At 36.4% G+C, this 19606-nt stretch overlaps 1 protein-coding gene across 1 annotated transcript in view; it reads right to left on the bottom strand.

The window, feature by feature from the left end:
- BNC2 (basonuclin 2) overlaps window positions 1–536 on the bottom strand; it is a 236289-nt gene extending 235753 nt beyond the window's left edge. Inside the window, exon 1 of the mRNA XM_010001929.1 lies at window positions 336–536. Coding sequence (XP_010000231.1) covers window positions 336–431 — 96 coding nt within the window. The 5' untranslated portion in view covers window positions 432–536. The remainder of the gene's footprint in view (window positions 1–335) is intronic.
- Between the last annotated feature and the right edge of the window lie 19070 nt (window positions 537–19606).

Raw genomic sequence — 19606 nt, forward strand, 5'->3', positions numbered from 1 at the left:
GGGGGGGGAGCAGCAAGGGGAAAAAGACTGGAACAAAACAAAAGCAAACAAAGAAAGAAAACCAGTCTTATTACCAGCAAAGCTCTATTTGGAAACTTTAAAACAAATGCATTGCTTTTACTTAAGGCTTTAATATTTTTTCCTCTTTTAAAAAGGAGCCCTTAGGGAAGCAATGAAGTAACCATGCACATTCCAATGACATAGTTATGACAGTTCAGAGGCTAACTATGTAGTGATGAATGAAACAAAAATGAAATGTGGAAAGAAAGACAAAAAGGAGGCGGAAAGAAAGAGCACAAAAATGCCATGTTTTAAAATAAACAAAAGTAACATACCTGTTGGGACATTCTGAATAAGAGGTTAGTGTCAGTATTCTGCCATGTCCCCATGAAACCAGAGTCGGTCGCTGCCGTTCTTGTTCCGAACTGCATGGAGTTGTCAGTGCAGGAGTCTCTTAAAGTCAAGTCTCTTGCCCTCTTTCGCTCTCTGTGTCTCTGTGTGTGTCTGTCTCTCACATCCACTTCTGCCTCTTCTGACTGAAAAGTGAAGGTGGATTTTTTGAGCCTCTTGGCAGCCAGTAGCAGGAGTGTAGTGTAGTTAGGAAGCTAGCTGCACTGTGCGTTTCATTTGGGAAGGGGGGATTCAGGGGAGAGGGTCAGAGCTTCCTTCGCACCTTCAGCAGAGATACCCCTATCATTTATGCATAGATTGTGACTCCCCAAGCTCGCCTGTGCTCAGTTTAACAGCTGCCTGTCAGGTGTGCATGCAGCACTAAGGAGACCCAACCATCAGCTTCAAACTCTCAGCCACTGGATGTCATTGGATAGCAGAGCAAAGAGTCAACTACACTGCTCCACTGTCAGGCACCAAATGACATCCTGCACTAACCCTTCAGTCTACAGATACACAGATACACACACACGCACATTCTCTCTAAGTAGCACAATGATCAGAGTGAACTGGGAGAAAGAAAAGGCTGTGTCCCTTTCCTCGTCTTTCTCTGCTTTTCCTCAACAATGCTGTCAAGTACAGCATGTAATATCTGACACTTGCCTACCACACAGGATTAGCAAACCTTAAAAAAAAGAAAAAAGAAAAAAAAAAAAAAGAAAAAGGAAAAAGCAAGCAAGCAAGCTCTTACTCTTAAATACAGTCAATATTCACTTAAAAGTAAAACATAAAAGTTGGCCTGGTAATTTTCTAAATATTAGTCAGACAGAATTGTGGGATAGTTGGTTCCTATCCCAAAAAAAATCTCTAACCAAAGAGGGGAAAAAAAGACATGATCTAACTCCTTTTGAAATAAAACCAGAAAGTCACATGCACATTTCATCTCTCACACCCCTCTCTTCCCTTCCCCACTGCTAAGTAAGTGTCTCAAGCAGCATCGCAAGCAAGAAAGGATAGAAAATGAAAAAGCTAGCCCTTTTTTCCCCTCCCGCAAAAGATCAAAAGAAGTTTTTTGTTTTGTTTTAAGTAGCTGGTTGAAGCAGATACAATATACCTCTCAAATCGTTAAGAACAAAGAAATGAATCACAGCAGAAAAGAAGCCAGTCTCACACAGTTAAAAAGTATCGCAAAAGAAACAGTATTTTTCCTCTAAGATCTTTCTTCCGTACTTAAGGTACAGTACTATACAACAGGTTAAGTAATACTATTACAATACTGTTTTTAATTACAATGGCTTTTCAAAGTAAATCTAATTTGAAAAATTATCTTACCCACTTCATCCTTTACATAGAGACATGAAATCATAACTGCAACAAAACTTGATAAATGTAAAACAAAATTAATGCAATCCCATAAAAAATGGCCAGAGTTTTAAAGAAACAAAAAACCGCACAAACTAAAACAAAAAAACAGACCAAAAAACAAAAACAAACAAATAAAAAAAACCAACAAAAAAGCTATCCTTCTCAACATAAGGAACATTCATCTTCTAATAAAATCTACAAATTTAGGAGGACAAATGTACCACTCACTGCTTTTTTCTTAACTCAGGAATAACAATAAACCTCACTCTCTGAAACAACAAAAGAAACAGAAGAGAGCTTCAGTGGCAGCTCTGTGTCATTAGTGTGCAATGAGAAAAGATGAGAAGATGTACACTATGTTGACACAAATGTGCCTTCCCCTCTAGACCCTACATGTCTTGAAAGCTTTTCTGTTAAACTTTCCTCCAGTTCAGCACCATTAAGTAAAAAAAAAAACAAAACACAACAAACAAACAAAAAAAACCAAACAGGTCTCAAAAGCAGCAAATTCAATATCCAAGAAGAAACAAGCAAGAACCCCCAAGAACTGTTGCCTTAAAATATATGAAGTCCACCTATGCTCAATAAAAATATTCTCTACTGGGGAGGGGAGAATGACACTTAGGAGTCAGTTGTGCCAACAGTGGCTGTACCTTTACTGAAAGCTATCAGCCCCTCAAACTCTCTCTAAAATTTGCAAGCCTCTTCATTTCTGAAGTGGCACTCAGTGCCTCAGTCAAGCTGCATGCTCAGCTCCTGACCTTCCCACTAATGGCTGTTATTTGTGGGAGGCTTTGTGGGAGGCTTAAGGACACTGTCAATAGCAAGCTTCCTCCTCTCCGTTCTGCATCTCTTGCGTGCTCTCGCTTGCTGTCTTTATCTCCACCTCTCAGCCTTCCCCCCCCCCCTTCTTTTCTTGTCCTGCAGTCCTCTACTCTCCCAGAGAATAAAAAGCACCCGCACACACACATGCATGCACACACGCACGCACGCGCGTGCACACACACACACACACAGAATCAAGTGGCATGCAGCAGCAAGCACCTGCAGTAATAGACTCTTTTATTAAAACTGTTATTCTGCAAGACTTGGAATTCCCGGTGGACCAGGCCATGTCAAAGCCGATATAATTAACTAGAGGCTCAGCAACGGATCAATTACCAGACAAGCAAGTGATAGTGAAATCAATGAAAGATCATCAGCCACATTATCAGTGTTGCAACTCATTAGGGTAAAACTGAGAAATGTGCTCAAAGCAAGCCCAAGCAAGGTGGCATTACAAAACAAAGGGCTAATTTGGAGACCCTGCTGTGAACAATCTGTAACAGAATTAGCTTTTTTTTCCCCTAAACTGCAGAGCTCAGTAACTAAATGTGACAGACTGAGAGAAGCAGTTTATTAAGACACCAACTTCAAGTTTATTTAGTTCATAAACTCTCTCCTAGAAAATCAATACAGTCTGTACAGGGTTATTAGGCTGACTAGCTAATACATCCAAATCTGGTCTTCCCAAGCAGAAATCTTGGCCAGAATGCCACATTACACAAAATCTAAGCATATTCAGATCACTGTATCAAAGAAGGTCTATCTTTTAATTGTCAAATGCATCACTTCTACATCACAGCTTCAGAACATTTTAAATGAAGAAACATTTCTCTCGCACACAACAACTAACATGACAGAAAATTTAGTCTGCGAATTCCAGGCCAGCTCAAGTCATCCTTAAATTTATGGCACCTACGTAGCATCTTATTTGGCACAATAATGCCGGCATATAAAACCAGGAAAGCAAACACTGAATTTAAACAGGAATATGAAAAGTAGTAGTCACTAAGGAGATAAAAGTAGTAATTGCAGGACAAATAGAACAGAAGTACACCTCCTACAGTAGCAGATTAAGCCTTCTGTAAATGTACAGCAATAACAGGAGGTGGGGGAGAAACAAGTAAGAAAAAAATTACATAAAATTTAGCAAAAATTGTAATAATCAGATTTCAGGCTTACAACCCAGTACTTTGTAATCTATTGCCCTTTGCTTATTGCTTAATTCCTTCGGAGGCAGAAACAGGCTTTGAATCATCTGTGTAAAGCACAGGAACTTCTTGCTAGTATGTAAGTTTGGCACAAACTGTGTGGAACATATTTTTTCTCTCCCCTTTGGCTAACTCATATGAGAATCAGAAACAGTATAGGAAAGGTAAGGGCTCTAGCAGCATTTAAAACAAATCCTTTTAAAAGCTTTTTTTTTAAAAAAAATATTCTCATTTTCAATAGATTTTTAATCAAGAATATGTTCTGCAAGTATTTTAGTCCTATCCAATGGCATTTGTGCTGAAAGATAAAAGGATCTGTGAAATTGTTTTACATCTTCAGCTCCTGGGAATACCCCGGGTGCTGAACAGAAGAGGTAGCTACAGAATCCAGGTTCTAATGGAACTTAAAACAGCGTGCAGTTGCAGTTGTCTATTTGTGGTTTTGAGAATTTTAAGTGCTTTGTGAACTGTATGTAAAGTTAAGAGTTGCTTCTGTGTTTTAATTTTAACGAATAATTATTAGTTACTATTGCAGACAACTACATTTACATGTGTGGCTTTGTGAATCTTTTAAAAAACCATAACATTGTTGATTTTCTCTCTCCTTGTGAAACTACCGACACAGAAATGCACCATACGGCTAGAGAGGATAGGGAAAAGCCCAGGTGACGCCAGTAAGAAAATCTGACCAGCATAATATGCTATGTAAGATAAACATATCTTATTTTTTTCTAAATTCCATCATTCTGACCATTTTAGTGTTAATTGTTCAGTCAAAGGGTTAATGCAAATAGTTCAAAGTGACTAAACACTGAAATAATATTTTCTTCTTTTTGTTCCAATTATTCTGTATTATTAATTAAGCTGTTAAAACATGCAACAGTTACTATCTTTTTAATGTTCAATAATATGTAAACTCTTTAAAGAGATTTTTGTTCCACGTCTCTGCTTTAGATATTAATCAAGAAAATAATTACAGAGGAATTTAGTAAAAAAAATCTACATGCATATAACTATGTACTGTACATGTACGTTCAACAAGGTCCAATTAGTTGGAAAGAATTTGCATTTCAGTTAGTATGAGCTAACAAGACTGTAGGGAGACAATGCGATTCTACTAGTAGGGCAAGAAAGAATGGTGTTTTTCTGTAAGCATTAATTCCCATAACTGATAATTTTAAAATGTTACTGATCTTTACAGTATTTGTTTTTCAAACATCTAGGAGTTCAGTATAAATGTTTATATTAACTGTACATGCAGCAGTGTCCCTGAGACTACTCCTGGGGGGAAAAAAAAAAAAGGGAGATAGAACAGTAAGCATGGATTTATTATTTCTGATTTAGTATTTACGTTTCCATTTAATGATAACTTTCAGTTGATTATTCTAACAGAGTGTTCCTTTTATCTGGTGTTCATTCTCAGGATGCATTAAATATACTGGTAAAAGATCCACAAAATCTTTATTTCTTTTATGCAAATATTCCACTTTTCAATAGTAGCAATACACAATAGTAATGATGCACAAAAAATACACAGTTGGTCATCTCATATCTGTTTGGTTTTTTTTTTCCCTGAATCTCTGTACCCTCGACTCACTTACTGCATAGTACCTGTAATTCCCAGAGTTCATTTTACTGTAGATATTAACAGTTTCTGTAATTTGTAATGACAGTAAACTGGCCTTTGCTCTTCCCTTATTCACTATTCATTTCTAGGCTTGGTTAAGTAGATAGCTGGGTTAAAGATCAGTGGTTTTTCATGTGACACTTTCTGGTATTCATCTAATAGCTCATCAGGACAAAACTGTCCCTGTTCTTGCCAAAATAATGAAAATGGTCCTCCACATCGCATGACAATCAGGCCTTGCTTATGCTGAAACAACCAAGCTTATTTAATTGAGTTGTTTTTAAAGACATTTTGTAACTGACTATACCATACTGTCTCCAAAAAAAGTATGTATCTATATGTATATATAGATAGATCTATTTGAGTCATTTTGAAGACATTTTGTAACTGAGTATTCCATACTACCTCCAAAAAGGTATCTATTACACCAAGTAAGAGAGAATTCTTCTACTCATCATCACAATAATGTGTGAGCAGAGACTGCAACCATCATGCTTAATTTTATCCATGGATAATAACAAAATTCTGAATTGTGTCCTATCAGTAACACAGTCTCACACTTGAAAAATATGCAAAGCCATCTTGATGGTCATATTTGGAGAGGTGGTGATTCTACTGTGGAAATGTCATTCTTTATCAACCCCTTCTCTCCAAGAATTATACAAGGAACTCACTCTGCAACATCTGTTAGACTATGAAACGTTAACAGATGTCTAAAATGAAAAAAAAAAACGGGGGGGACACACACACTAATAAAGGAAACCTCCTCATAACAGATAATCCACCAAAATTTCCATATCCTAAAGAAACATAAATAAATAAAATGACAGCACTGTATTTTCTCTGAAACTTGTAATCCTTTGTAAAAGATTCTTGTGTGAGTTTTAATAGGTAACTTCTGACTTATAACCAAAATTCATAGGACTGATTACATTATCATGCAACAATGAGACTGAAAGCTTTTTCACCCCATGTTCCAAATGTCCTATATCCTTGCTGAATACTTCTCTATCTCATCAACAGTATTGTGCATTTGGGAATCTGGTTTTCACTTTGATGTGCATGCCCAACCAACTCACACAGGTTCAGGAAGTGCCTACATCTACATACTATATTTTGCATTATTTTTTTTTTTTGAGTTTGGTTTTTGGGGGGGTGTTAAGGATTTTGAGGTCAAACGTTCTCAGTATCTAGATCTGCAGGCAGTTGTAGCATAGCAAAACTTTTCAATATTGGTGAAGTTTTCACTTATAATTTAAAAAGTTATTTTTAAACCCTAGCCTACTCCAAGTTGGTTATTTATCCCCCAAGGTTTTTTAAGACAGGTATTTAACTGCTTTCACATTACACTTTAGGTGATGTGACAGGACCTTTATACTCAAAGAAAACTTTTGATTATGAGTCTGAAAGCGTACATTCCTGTTATGAAAGCTTCAGTTCCTAGCAAGCTGTGACACTGCAACTGATGCTAATCATGACTTTGCCAAACTCTGCATCAGCACCCCATACCGCAAAACTGTTACAAAAACTGCAGTGACACAACACTAGCAAAAAGTAAGGTGAAAACTTTTGAGATAGTGCCTGCAGATAAAGACCTCATGAAGCAGAGATCATCAGTATTTTTAGTCACTCAGACACTGTGTTATAACAAGTTACAGAAAGAAAAGATTAATCTAATACAGAAAAAGTAAGCATGCAAACAAGACAATGACATTCATATATGTTGTCCTTAAGTATTTAATGTGATCACAGTGTCAATGTTGGCAGAGATGCCCAGTTGCAGTTTGGGGGATGAATATGAACATGGGCTATATGACACAAATTAGAGGAAAGGTCTTGTCAGCTCTAGGTGATAATACATACTTTTATTTTCTTGTTTTGCTATCGTTGTAGGTTTTTGTTTGTTAATTAAAACAAGCCAATACTGGGAGTTCAGATCACCTGAAACTCTTTTTAATGAGGGAAATCTCATCTGTTTCTCAACTTACTTTGTAAGGGAGATAAATTAAATCCACTGATTTCCCTACTCAACAACAGAGGAGTACACAAGTGAAGCAGAGAGAATGATCATTACAGTAGATACACATATATAAACAAAATGCAGGTGAAATGGAGATGATTTTTTTAAGTAACTGGATAAAAGCCTTGTAAAAACACAAAACTCGATGCTAAGTAATAGGAGTTTGCTGATTGTGCCCACTAATTTTTTAAGCAATTACTTGTTTTAAAGATATTCTACACAGCAGCATGGCATTTAACTAGCAATAACCGCTACATACATGTTGATAATACCCTAAACTAAAAAAGGTCACGCTTTTCCCAGAAGACTTTTACATGCCTAGCAAAAATTTGGCACAAATTCCTATTTGCAGACAGGTAAACAGGGCAGCTCATTCTGCACATGTGGCACAGTTTCACATCCAGCCTTTGTTTCATACCTGTGTTTGTGTCAGCATCTTTTTTGGACACAAAACAACCTCCTTGTTACTTAATGGTTTAACCAAAGGGTGAATAACCCCACATAACCATGTTAAGGAATAAGAATCCTATTCAAAGTACAGCAGACACAAAGCTCCAAGAGACTTTAATTTAAACGGTGCTATCTAATGAAATTTCTTTATAGCCCACCACTGAAATAATAGTGGGATTCAGACATCCTGTCGTGATTTACTAGGAATTAAAAAGGACAGAGGGCACCTGACATGCCACATAATACAGAAACATGTAAACCACAAAAATAAATGTATTTCACTTTTAAAATAAAGTATTTCAAAACCAGTTGTATCTGCTGAGACAAAAGTTCAGGATTCAATGGAAATAGTAGCAAACTCACAGCAACTGTTAAAATAACAATGCAACAACCCAATTTATGTAACTCGTTGAGAAAGAGAATTCAAACACTTTGATCTAAAAAAAAACCCCCACATTAATAGGTTTACATCCACAGATTATCACTAAACTTTTATACAGGTGTACTACTATAAAGCAGCATCCTTCAGCTCCTGATTATCTGGGGTTAAGCAAAATTCATATTTTTAATATACTATAAAACTCAGCAAGTTTTTCTGTTCTTTTCTGAAAAATATCCTAAAATGTAGAAATTGTCTGCTGGACACTAGGTTTGTACAAGAACTTCACAAAGCAATTTATCCTCTGGTAGCTAATTTCATTATTCTCATCCTTTTAATAAACTGTCTCCATAATAAGCAAAGTCTTTGGATCACACAACAGTGTACAAGTTTTATATTTAGGATAAGTGTAGGATGCAATTATTTGATAATATAACCTACTGTGTGACTTCCTAGTAACAATTATTTGGCATCTGAAACATAAGTCTGTCCGAACTGAAGTGACTTAAAAATCCTGGTGGCTTATGGAACAGCTGAAAAGACACTTCATGCACAAACGCAAGGCTGACTTATGAGAGGCTGTGTTTTTCTAATTACTGACTCCTTCACAGTACATAGAATTGCCTGAACTGCCCAATGTCCTACTACGTCTCTGGACAATTAGGAAAAGCTGCATTAGCAAGAACTCAGCAGTCTCTGTCACACTTCTCTCTGGAGAACTGGGGAAATGATGAGCTCCATCACCTGGCCAGCAGTAGCAGCAGTCACAAAGTCACCTCAGGGACTTGGACAAAGAGATTCATCTGCAGCCTTGGCAGCGACTAAAGTATGCCTTACTAACAGACAGTCACACGACCACACACTGGCACAAAGTTCTTTCATTAAGAGCTGTTGTCTAAGTGACCTGTCACAGAGTTTCATAAAGTAGCATTGATACTGTGGGCCAGAATGAGATTGATCTTTGAGCTTCGTGGTCTCCTGTTGACTGCAGTGCATTATAAAACCAATACTAAATACTTTATAAACAGGTCTCCCTCCAGTGTATTAGAGGAACAGTGCATATTTCATGTCCTATAGTTAGGTAGCCACATATCCATCAGACAGCTAAATAATTTATGAGATACTCTGAAGTGCAATAGGACTCAATAAACTTTTAAATACTTACAAGCTACCATTTTGCTTGAAAACATGCTGAAAAATAAAAGATACCTGCTCACATACTGAGTACAGACCATAAGTAAAATTCAATTTTTGTAACTTCAAACACAAACAATGCTTTCTACTTAAAAAAAAAAAAAAAAAGGAAATAAAGGAAAAGGACATTTACCAATTTTAAAAACATTTCCCAAATTTCCTACATTACTTTTAGTACTCTATGTTTTAGCTTCTTCTGCTTGGCATCATACTCCTTTTTTGTCCTTTTGTACACTCTGGCCAACATGGCTGCAAGAACCTTCTCTGCAATGCCTGCCATCTGGAACCACCCTGCTGCATTTCTCTCCCCCATTCTCCATCTATTTTCAGCCTTCATCTGGAAACAATATGTCTCTGTTCTCATGTCTATGTCTCTTAACTTCTAGTAAAAAATGAAAAAAATCTTTTTAATTTTATTAACTCTTCAGAGTGTTTTGAAGATAAAGTTTGTGTGAAAGATACTGTACAAAGACATTTCTTTACTAAATCACAACATTGCAGGGACAGAGCTTACAATAAAAAGCAAGCTAAAAATACTTCCTATTCTGTTAAATTTAATATAAAACACAATAGTTTGGGTGAATTTTTAGCATAAAATTTTTGAACATAAAATGAAAAAATATGCTTAATATTAGTAATGCATTCACACTTTCAGAAAAAAAGAATATTTAGATGGTCTTCTTTTCAAAAATTTTCAAACATGTACTTCTTAAAGACAAATACATCTGAAAATGTTCAGCATATTTGGAAGAATATCAGCATATGTACTTCTCTTTCCCACCTCATAGAAGAGATGTTTTCAGTATTGCTACCATAGTTGATCAGGAGACACTAGCTGCATATGAAGTCGAAAAACAGACTTGTACTATATTTGCAAACTAGTTATGCCAGCAATATAGGAGATATAAACAGGTTAAGCTCCTATAATATTAAGATGTCATGAGGCAAATAAGCTTGTTGATTCCTCAGTTCATCTTCAAAACACCAAAATGCTGTTTTCTTTGAAGAATCTGAAATTTTCATGTCTGCTACTGTCTGAATCTCTGTTAAAGTGAAACTCATAAGCAGAATTTTGCATTACTTTCTGAACTGGATGCCTATAAATTTGTTCTAACTCACTTTAAAGAGATTTCTCTCACTGGGAGTAGTTCCCAAACCACCACAGGCATGGACCTTTGTATAGCATTGCGGATGCCATGGTTTCACAGACAAGCCACATTAATACAGGATAGCAAGCATCTGGAACCCACAGCTCTGTGTGCTCCAGCCCCAAAGCACCCACAAGTCTATGCCAATTCAAACCCCTATTCTCAACCCACAAATGAACAACACTGGTTTTCTTTAGGAGCCAGACCTGAAATTGAAGCTTTTGGGTTTTCTCCATTCACACAACTGAAGAGTGAATGGGAGTGTTAGGGGGAAAGGGGCAAGTAAGCTCTAAAGGAAAATCACAATGGATGGTCCCTGCCTTGGCTGTCACATATGGCCTACTTGGGACGACTTGATCCACAGGGACCTTAAAAGTGCTATTTAAAGGCTAAACTGGATTTTGTTTTTACAGTAATCACAACAGACTCTCAAGGCTGGCACCAAAGAAACAATTACAACTCTATCTGTTATGGGAAGACCAAGCATTTGGAAGGGGATTTAGGGGGCATTCAAGGATGGGAGAAAGGGAGAGTGGAGTGTGTTCCAGATAACAGTGTTGTTGCTTAAACCCTCACATATAGGACACTCCAATGCCCTTTGGCCTGCATCTAAAAGCCACAAAAACAGTTTTAACCATCACTTTGCAAAGCCCTGTGCTACAGCTTCAATAGGGATAATAATTTTATGTACAATGGAGAAGAATAAACATGTCTCCATGTCTCCCTTGCATACCTTGCATCCTCTGCTGCACAATCCTTAGACCTTTCCGAAGCCATATTAGAAAAGGCAGATACTTTCAAGTTACTTCATCTTAATTTTTTTAAAATCTCCCACTCTGAAATAATGGGTCCTAAAACAAAAAGCTATCCATATTATTCCTTTTTCTTGCTGAGATGTAGGTGTTTCAACCTTTTGTTTGTACTGTACACCAAGCAGAAGCTTCAGCTATCAGACATAAACATTTTACTACCTGAGATTAAATTACTTTCCTTCATGCTTTTAATCTGAAAACTGGGTTTGAAAGTTCCTGTGAAGGCCATAAATGTCCCTTAAAAAACTTGCTGATTTTTCAAGAAAGCTTTTTCTTCTTTATGTCAAACACATCCTGGAAACATAGGCAAGGCTCAATTACAGCAAGGAGTGATAGTCCCCAAAACAAAATAGTTACTCGAAAAATATGACGAAAGGCCACTAACATCAACTGATTTGTCACAAAGTTGGCTGATGGGAGGTGAAGAGAGCTCTCCCTTGAAAATCATTCATACTCATTCATGCATATGCTCTGGAGGAGGAGGAAGACCCAGGGCAGGGAAATGCAACAGTATGGCTGAGCATCAGTGATACCGACTGAGTTCCTTGAGGATGCCAACAGTTAGACCCTTTCTCCTTCCTTTTCCCAGGATTACTGCTTTAGCTTCTATCAAGATCAGCAAAACTGCACACTAAAAACATTAACCTGTTACAAGTAATACTTTAGGTTTAATCATCTGGTTGTATGTTAAAGGCAGAAATACAGACACACCCATTGGAGTGCCGGTTAATTCTAGCACAATAACTAGCAATTCTCCTTCATCCAACTCACTTCCAGGACATGGGTGAATATATCAAAAGTTAATAATAAGAAAAAAAATAGTTCCACATTAGGAAAATAAAATATTTTTGTATGTGGCAAATAACCTCCAAGAATGTCAGTGGTCTATGCCCCTGACGTTCAAAGCTGCTAAACAGAAGTTTTAAGATTTTGTCTGCTGATGAGCTACTGGGTTAGGTAGTTTTTAAAAGGTGATATGCAGCTCCACAAATTTAAAGTAGCTCAAAAGTATTCCACTCTCCACTCTGCTGTTGAAACAGCAAACTGAACCAAAAACTTGTATCTTTACAGATTTTAACCCCCTAAAAATAAGATACTCTCTTGTCACTCTGAAGGCATTTTAGAAGAAAAAAACAAACAAACAAACAATGCACCTTAAGTAAAACTGCAAGAAAGGAAGGCACGTCCTGTTTTGCTTAAAATAATAAATTTAACTTAAGACTAATGGAGGGAGAAATTCTGACTTAAAAATACAAAAAAATTGCCTTTTTTTTCTAAAGTAGTTCTAAAGTTGCTAAAGTAGCGATACTCTAGGATCAAGCCTTCTAAAGAAGAAAAATGTCAGTGACTTTTAAGTAAGAGAATAAAAGAGTAAAGCAATGTAGAAATTTTAGCAATGAAAACTTTTCCTGTATTTTTACATTCTTCTCACAAACAAGATTAATAGAAGAAGAATTGAGAAAAACTAAAAACCTGCCAAGCTAATCAAAACCATGGCACAAGCAGGTTTATTTGCTTTACAGGTCACTTTCAAAAAGGAATACAACATAAGCATCAATGTAAACACATGAAAGCTTTATAACATCATACACTTTATTAACAGAAGAGATAACTGTAGAAAGGTAATTGAGGTGCAAAGAACACTTAGAAAGCATCAAAGAAAGCATGAGCTGTTTCTTGTCAAATAATGTATAGTTCTTAAGAAAAAAATTAGTCTTAAAAAATGGATTATAAAATTGACCTCGAACTGAGTTTCTAGATTGCCATGAATGCTCCTGCAATCACACCACAAAAATAATCCTATCCCTACACAAGAAATGGGAATAAATGTCTGCACTTTTCTCAGTCAATGGCTTACCATTACTTACCATGACCTGCCATGTTTTATTCTGGAAATTTTGCAGGTGAATGTACTTGAATTAGCTTCTCATTTATCTGTTTTTCTAACACATTTGTGCTTTTAGATAAAGTAATTAAAATCCCTAGAGACTAATTTTAAAATGTTGTATTTCCCATCCTTTCTCTCTTTTGAATTCTGCAATGACAACTTTACTTATTGTCTTGAAGATATCATATTCACAAAAATTAAAAATGCAGTCTTTCAGTATCCTATTATATAGTGTTGAATTAATTTGAAGTTTATTTCTGATCTTTGACAAACAAGGAGGCATTGCTGTTTATCTGGCAAGCTGGGGTCCTATACTTGTGTACACATACACAGCAGCTGATTTTCACAAGGAACAGAGCAACAGATGCTTTGCTTTTGAGATCAGAACTCATCGCACAAAATAAATCTCTCTAAGAAGCTGAGATATTTCGAATTTTCACTTAAAGACAACTTATCCCAGTACTATTTACACAAGAACTGAGAGACAGCTTCATTGCTGTTAGCTGCATCCTATTTGTATTAGAAAAAACTCTAAGAGACTTAAAACCAAGCTCAGTTCACCTTCCTCCTCCAGCTGTGCTGAGTGCTGTACAAACAAAAGAAAGAGAGAGTTCCTGTCTACAAAGGTTTATAGCCTGAATAATCAAGAGAGACAAAAGATAGAAGAAAGGAAGTATCTAATTTTGATTTTTACTGTTGGGAAACTGATACACAGATCTGGAATTTTAAAGAGTACTTCACACCCATTGCTCATGCCAGATTTTCAAAGAGCCAAGAATAGCAGGTATCAGACTACAAATTGAAAGAATTACTGGCATGATGCTTCACCAGAGTTTTAAGATGAACTAAAGACAGAGCTTGTAGTTAAGATGCAAATAAAACAATACTATTGATAAAATGCTGTAAAAGTTTTGTAAGATATTGTAAAAATACTGTTGGTTTCTCCTTGCTTACACCCCCCACCCCTAAACATACACACATTTTTCTATCACTTCAAATACTAATTTCACTCAGTGTCTCTTATGACTCACTAAATTCAAGACATGCACTGTCTATCACAACACAGAGACAGCAATTAGAAGCACACTGAAACTGCTGTCAGGTTGTCTTCCTAATCCTTAAAGGGATTTGATCACTGCAGGTCAAGTGCATGATTTGATACTGATGCCTTGGAGGACAAAGTCAATGGCTCCACAGTTTCGTGGCTGCTAGTTTCACACAGAAACATGAAGACTCAATAATCCTGTAGTAAGCAAAACATCTAAGACAAGCAAGTAAATAAAACAGGTGGAGGAAAAGCTTATATATAATGCTAGAAGCAGAAAGTTACAGTTCATTCACACAGCTGCCCACTTCTAAAACCAATTTTGGAGTACATTTCATTAAAATCTGAAATGCATGTTTCTAGTGAATTTCAATATACATTTGATTTACAAATTCCAGTAAAAATGTGACACAGCTGGCAGAATAAATTACTGTAATAAATCATTATTAAATAACTGTAAATCTTGAGAATGGCATAATGTCTAATAAAAAATATGCATGCAAAAGTGAATATTTGTGGAGAAATATTCTTCATATAGTGGAAAACAAATTACAAAACTTACCATCCTGGTAGTACAGGATAATACAATGAGTAAATGCTGGAATAAAATTCACATAAATAGCGCTTAATCTACTCCGATTCCATGTTAACAACTGGATCTGCAAAAATTGCCTGGTAAAGGGTGATGGTAAAGGTACTATATTTCAGGGTGTTTTTATGTTAAACATTCACATTTCTGGTAGAAAATGCCAGCTCCTGCAATGCATCATCAGAGCAGAACATTTATTTCAAAATACCATGCAAACCTTGCCAACTGTACCTCTGGATTTTAGAAACATTTTCTATGTTTTCTATGGATTTTTTTCTACATTTTCTAATGAAATAACCCACCAAAAAAAAGCATCCCCAAACAAAAAAAGCTCCAAATCCTTCTATTTTAACCTGTGTTCTCTCTCATGTGCTGCAGATGGACATTTACAGTAATTCATTACTGCAGAAATCAGCTGAAGAGCTATCTGCTCATTCCAAAACTTCCCGTGCCTTATTTAGCTCTTACAAGACTTCATTTGTCAAAGCGAAGACACAGTGCTGATGTCGCATGTGATGGTGCATTCCTATAGCCAAGATGAGCTGCAGCACCACAACAGGCCCAAGAGTACCTCTCTGCTGAGTATGATTGCTTCCACTGTCTCTTGGGATGGGTAAATTATTAACTGACACTTTCACAACTGAAGAACTGTCTAAGATAAACCCATTAAAACTGTTAGCCTACATAGCACTTCACACTCCTGGTTTGTTAAATCTTTGTCAAAGTCATAATTTGGCCAAGCTCTTTAAATATATATATGTGTCCATATAAATTCTATTTATAAAACTTTCAATTATCAAAGTTTCCTCTACCTTTCCCTGTCTCATTTTCTTTGGCTGAACAAAGTGAACCTTGCAGTGAGTGGAAGGCTGCTAAGGACTGAATCATAAAGATAGAAATATATGAAGCACTGTGATTCACTTGATAAACTGAACTTAAAAAATTCACTACAAAGCCATGATAAGTAGGTAATGCAGGAAGACTGCTCCACAACCAACAAGTCAGTACAAATTAGAAACAGTAGCACAACATCAGGTGGTGATGGCTGCTGAAAAACTTACCAGCTCAGACATAAAAATCTATTGACTCAAAAAAAGAATGATAAAATCTTTTCAATGCATATTTTTAAAAGTTTCTCAGATGAAGTGACAAAAAAAAAAGTCCATTGATACTACATACACTTTTCCTCTTATCTTTATGAATGCTAGTGAGAATCATGATATAAACATTAAAATCTGAATTAGCTGACTCAAAAAGACAGGCTGTTACAGTTACGTCACTATTATTTGTAATCTGGTACAGATTTTACTCTAATCTAAGGAAGTGGATGAAGTAACATTTTGCGTGCCGATGTGTATTACTAGTATAAAAAGTGTTTATCCCCGATATATATTGTACACCCAACTATCCTACTGCCCTACCACATAAAAAACATTTTTTTAAAAATTAGATGTATATATATAAGTTACTCCTATAGTAAGCAAAACTGTTTAGCTAATTTCTGCTTCATTCACAGACAAAGTTGCCGTGGGCACGCCCTCTTCAGCAAGCAAAGAAAAGCCACACTGTAACTCCAAATTTAACCACACTTGCCATAACACGATTATAAAACTGCACGCAATTAAAATGGTTTGAAGACAGTAAGAACACGCCTGAACATTATGGGTATGCATGGAAGCAACAGAAAAAAAAAATTCAGTGAGGTACTTTTTCTAGTTGATTAAGAAACCAAGAAAAAAACCAGTGCTGTACTCTAATCCAGACCAATTTAATAGCATATCATACAACCTCTTCACAGAGAAAAATATACAGTCACTCCTACAGGCATTAATTTTGGGGGAGCCTGATTTAATGCTCATAGGTACTGATTTGCTGTTCCAGTTGACTTCTGTCACAGCTGTGAATGGTTAGAGTAATCAGAGCCTGACAGGTCCTATATCAGGAAACCAAATTTACAAATCACATCTTAGCTCGTGACTTTAACCTGTGTATAAAGTGGGAATTATGCTTCAGCTAACTAACAGGGATACAGCAAAGATTTATATTAAAAAATTACCTACATGCAAATTAGTTGTGAAAGTGACAAATATTATTTTAAGAATATTAAGAATAAATGTGTTACCCTGCAGAAAGCAGAGCTGGTTTATCAAACCAAATTGACAGAAATTTTTCCAGTATTCCAGCATTACTCCAGTACCTACCTAATCAATGTGCCTGTGAGTCTGTTTCTCTATGTGTGTATGTATATCTAAATGTGTGTGTACAGATGTACCCACAGAGCATCCCTGATTGTTTACACACACACAAAGTTGCTTCTGTTAAAATTTCTTTTTGCAGCCAAAAGGGAGTGCTTTTTTTTTTATTAACTGGAATACACCCTGAAACTTAGAAGGAATTTTGAGGGAGCAGGACAATGGTTTGTACTCTTTTTTTCTTCAACACTGTTCTATATTCTGATAATTTGAGATAGGTAACTAAATTCCTGGCTTACAGGGTTTCCAATGATCATAAAACCCTCAAAAGTGTAGTCTGAAATATAACATTATATCCACAGATACACTCCTAATGCCCATGCACTTGAAAATAGTGCAATATATGTCTCATTTGAGCGTAATCTGATAATCTGATACCTATCTCTTCCATGCATCTCATGCCCTAACAAAACCATTAATCTATTTCTCTATCCTTATTTCAGCTTTCTAGTAGTTTGTACTCAGGAGCATAATCCACAGTCCTAATACAAGTAAATTCAAAACCTTCTAAACATGCTGCTTGTATGTGTGCCTACTGCTATATGATGTTCATTGTTTCCAGTAAGGAGCATTCAAAGATGCTGTTCTACTAATCTGTGAACCAAAACATACAATGTGTTTTGCCTATCAATTCCTAAATGCTGATTTTTACAAATCTTGAGTGTGATGTCAAGATTTATTGTATGACTTACATTGCTACATGAAACATAAGGGAGCAATGTCTTTTAATGGCTTTTAAATCCTTCTAAAAGTCTTTTTAAAAACTTTTAAAGACTAAGCGATGTCTTTTGAACTTCTGCAATGGAAGTACTCTTACTTGGAATTCAGTTGGTGAATAGCTTTGTGCAGTACATACATGATCACACACATGATCACACATTATTAAAAAGTGGCTACATAAGGACTCAAGTTCATGTCTATGAAAGCAAGAACATCACAGTTAGTCCTTTGGGAGACACTCCCAAATATCATTATTCCACTGTGACAAGTGGCAGCAGGAAAAACCCTGAAAAAGTATTTCCTCAGATAAGTGATGTTCCACTTTTAAGAAGGAGCTGTACGCATTGGTGGAGAGTCTCCTCCGACTTCAAAATGTGCTAGTTTTCACTCCTCAGGCTTTCCTTCTACATGCAATTAAGTAGCACAGCTGCCTATGCTAACAGCCCAGGACATAAGGAGATACAGTCCCTTTAAGGGAGAGATAAAGACAAATTGTTGTAAAAGGCTATGTTCTTCATCAGATCAGCTAGCATGGAAGAAGTGGCCATAATTTACACACACAAGGCATTCAGGTTTCCCAAGGGGTACGAATAGATGTTCCTAACACAGTAAGCATCAGAAGCTTACAAAGATGATCAAGAGCCTAGCTTTGGCGGAAGGAGCTACGGAAAGAAAGTGAGTCACTAACATACAAGAACTTACTTATTTGACTGAAAATAAGCCTCTGCCTGCAGAAGACAAGATGGAGCATTTGCTTCCATCTCCACCCGTACAAACCATGTATTACAGTTCCCCAGGACTGCAGATAAGGGTGCTCTGAATGTGATGTAATGCAAATGCACCATTGAACAAAGCACCTGGCAGAGCAATCACAGTAACTTAGAGATATGAAATGGGAGCATGGGAGACAGTGCTGGTTTACTATAGCTGAGAAAAAAATGCTATGCACTATCTCAGCAACCACAGAGCTGGCTGCACAGCAAATGAGGAAGTAACTTCCTGCTAGATTTGTACTGTACAAATACAAATCATTCACCATACCTTAAAGGCCTCTACTATGAAAATGCACAAATCTCCTTGGGAAGATCTGTGACAGACTATAAGAAGAAACAGTTAGGAAGCCTAATATAGCACAATTTTTTTTTAGTATTTATTTGTGTTACAGAGTATGTGATTGGCATTAGAGTACAGCTCAATGTTGCTCCCTAATAAAAGTTAAAACTCACTTTCTTTCCACCCACACAAAGTAATTTTGTTTAGAGACCTTCATTTCTTTTGGCTTTAGCCTACATGAGGGGTGTGTGATTCAGTCGGTGCCAGTAATTGCTTCCATGCAATACCAAAGTTTGAAAACATTTTGCATACTTGTTATGATTATGTATGACATTTATATTGTATTTAAAACTCCAGTGGGCTTGCAGATTTTATTTTTGCTTATAGAAAACAAAGACACAGCACAGAATGTTCCTCTAATATATCTAAGTGAACTAAGTCAATTTTGTTTTCAGTAAATACCCTATGAACTCTTGGCCTCTCAACGGTTTGTTTTCTTCACTGAAAACAAAAGTATGTCCATTGATGGAGCTATGTGCACAAGTTTGATTGCATATACATTCACACAGCACATGAAACTAGACAGTTATGCAAAGAGCTGTGCTTTTTGCAAATATTATAGGTATGTTAGCTGATGGAAG

This window comes from Chaetura pelagica, unplaced genomic scaffold (assembly GCF_000747805.2).
Source record: "Chaetura pelagica isolate M959 unplaced genomic scaffold, ChaPel_1.0 scaffold345, whole genome shotgun sequence".
Lineage (NCBI taxonomy): Eukaryota > Metazoa > Chordata > Aves > Apodiformes > Apodidae > Chaetura > Chaetura pelagica.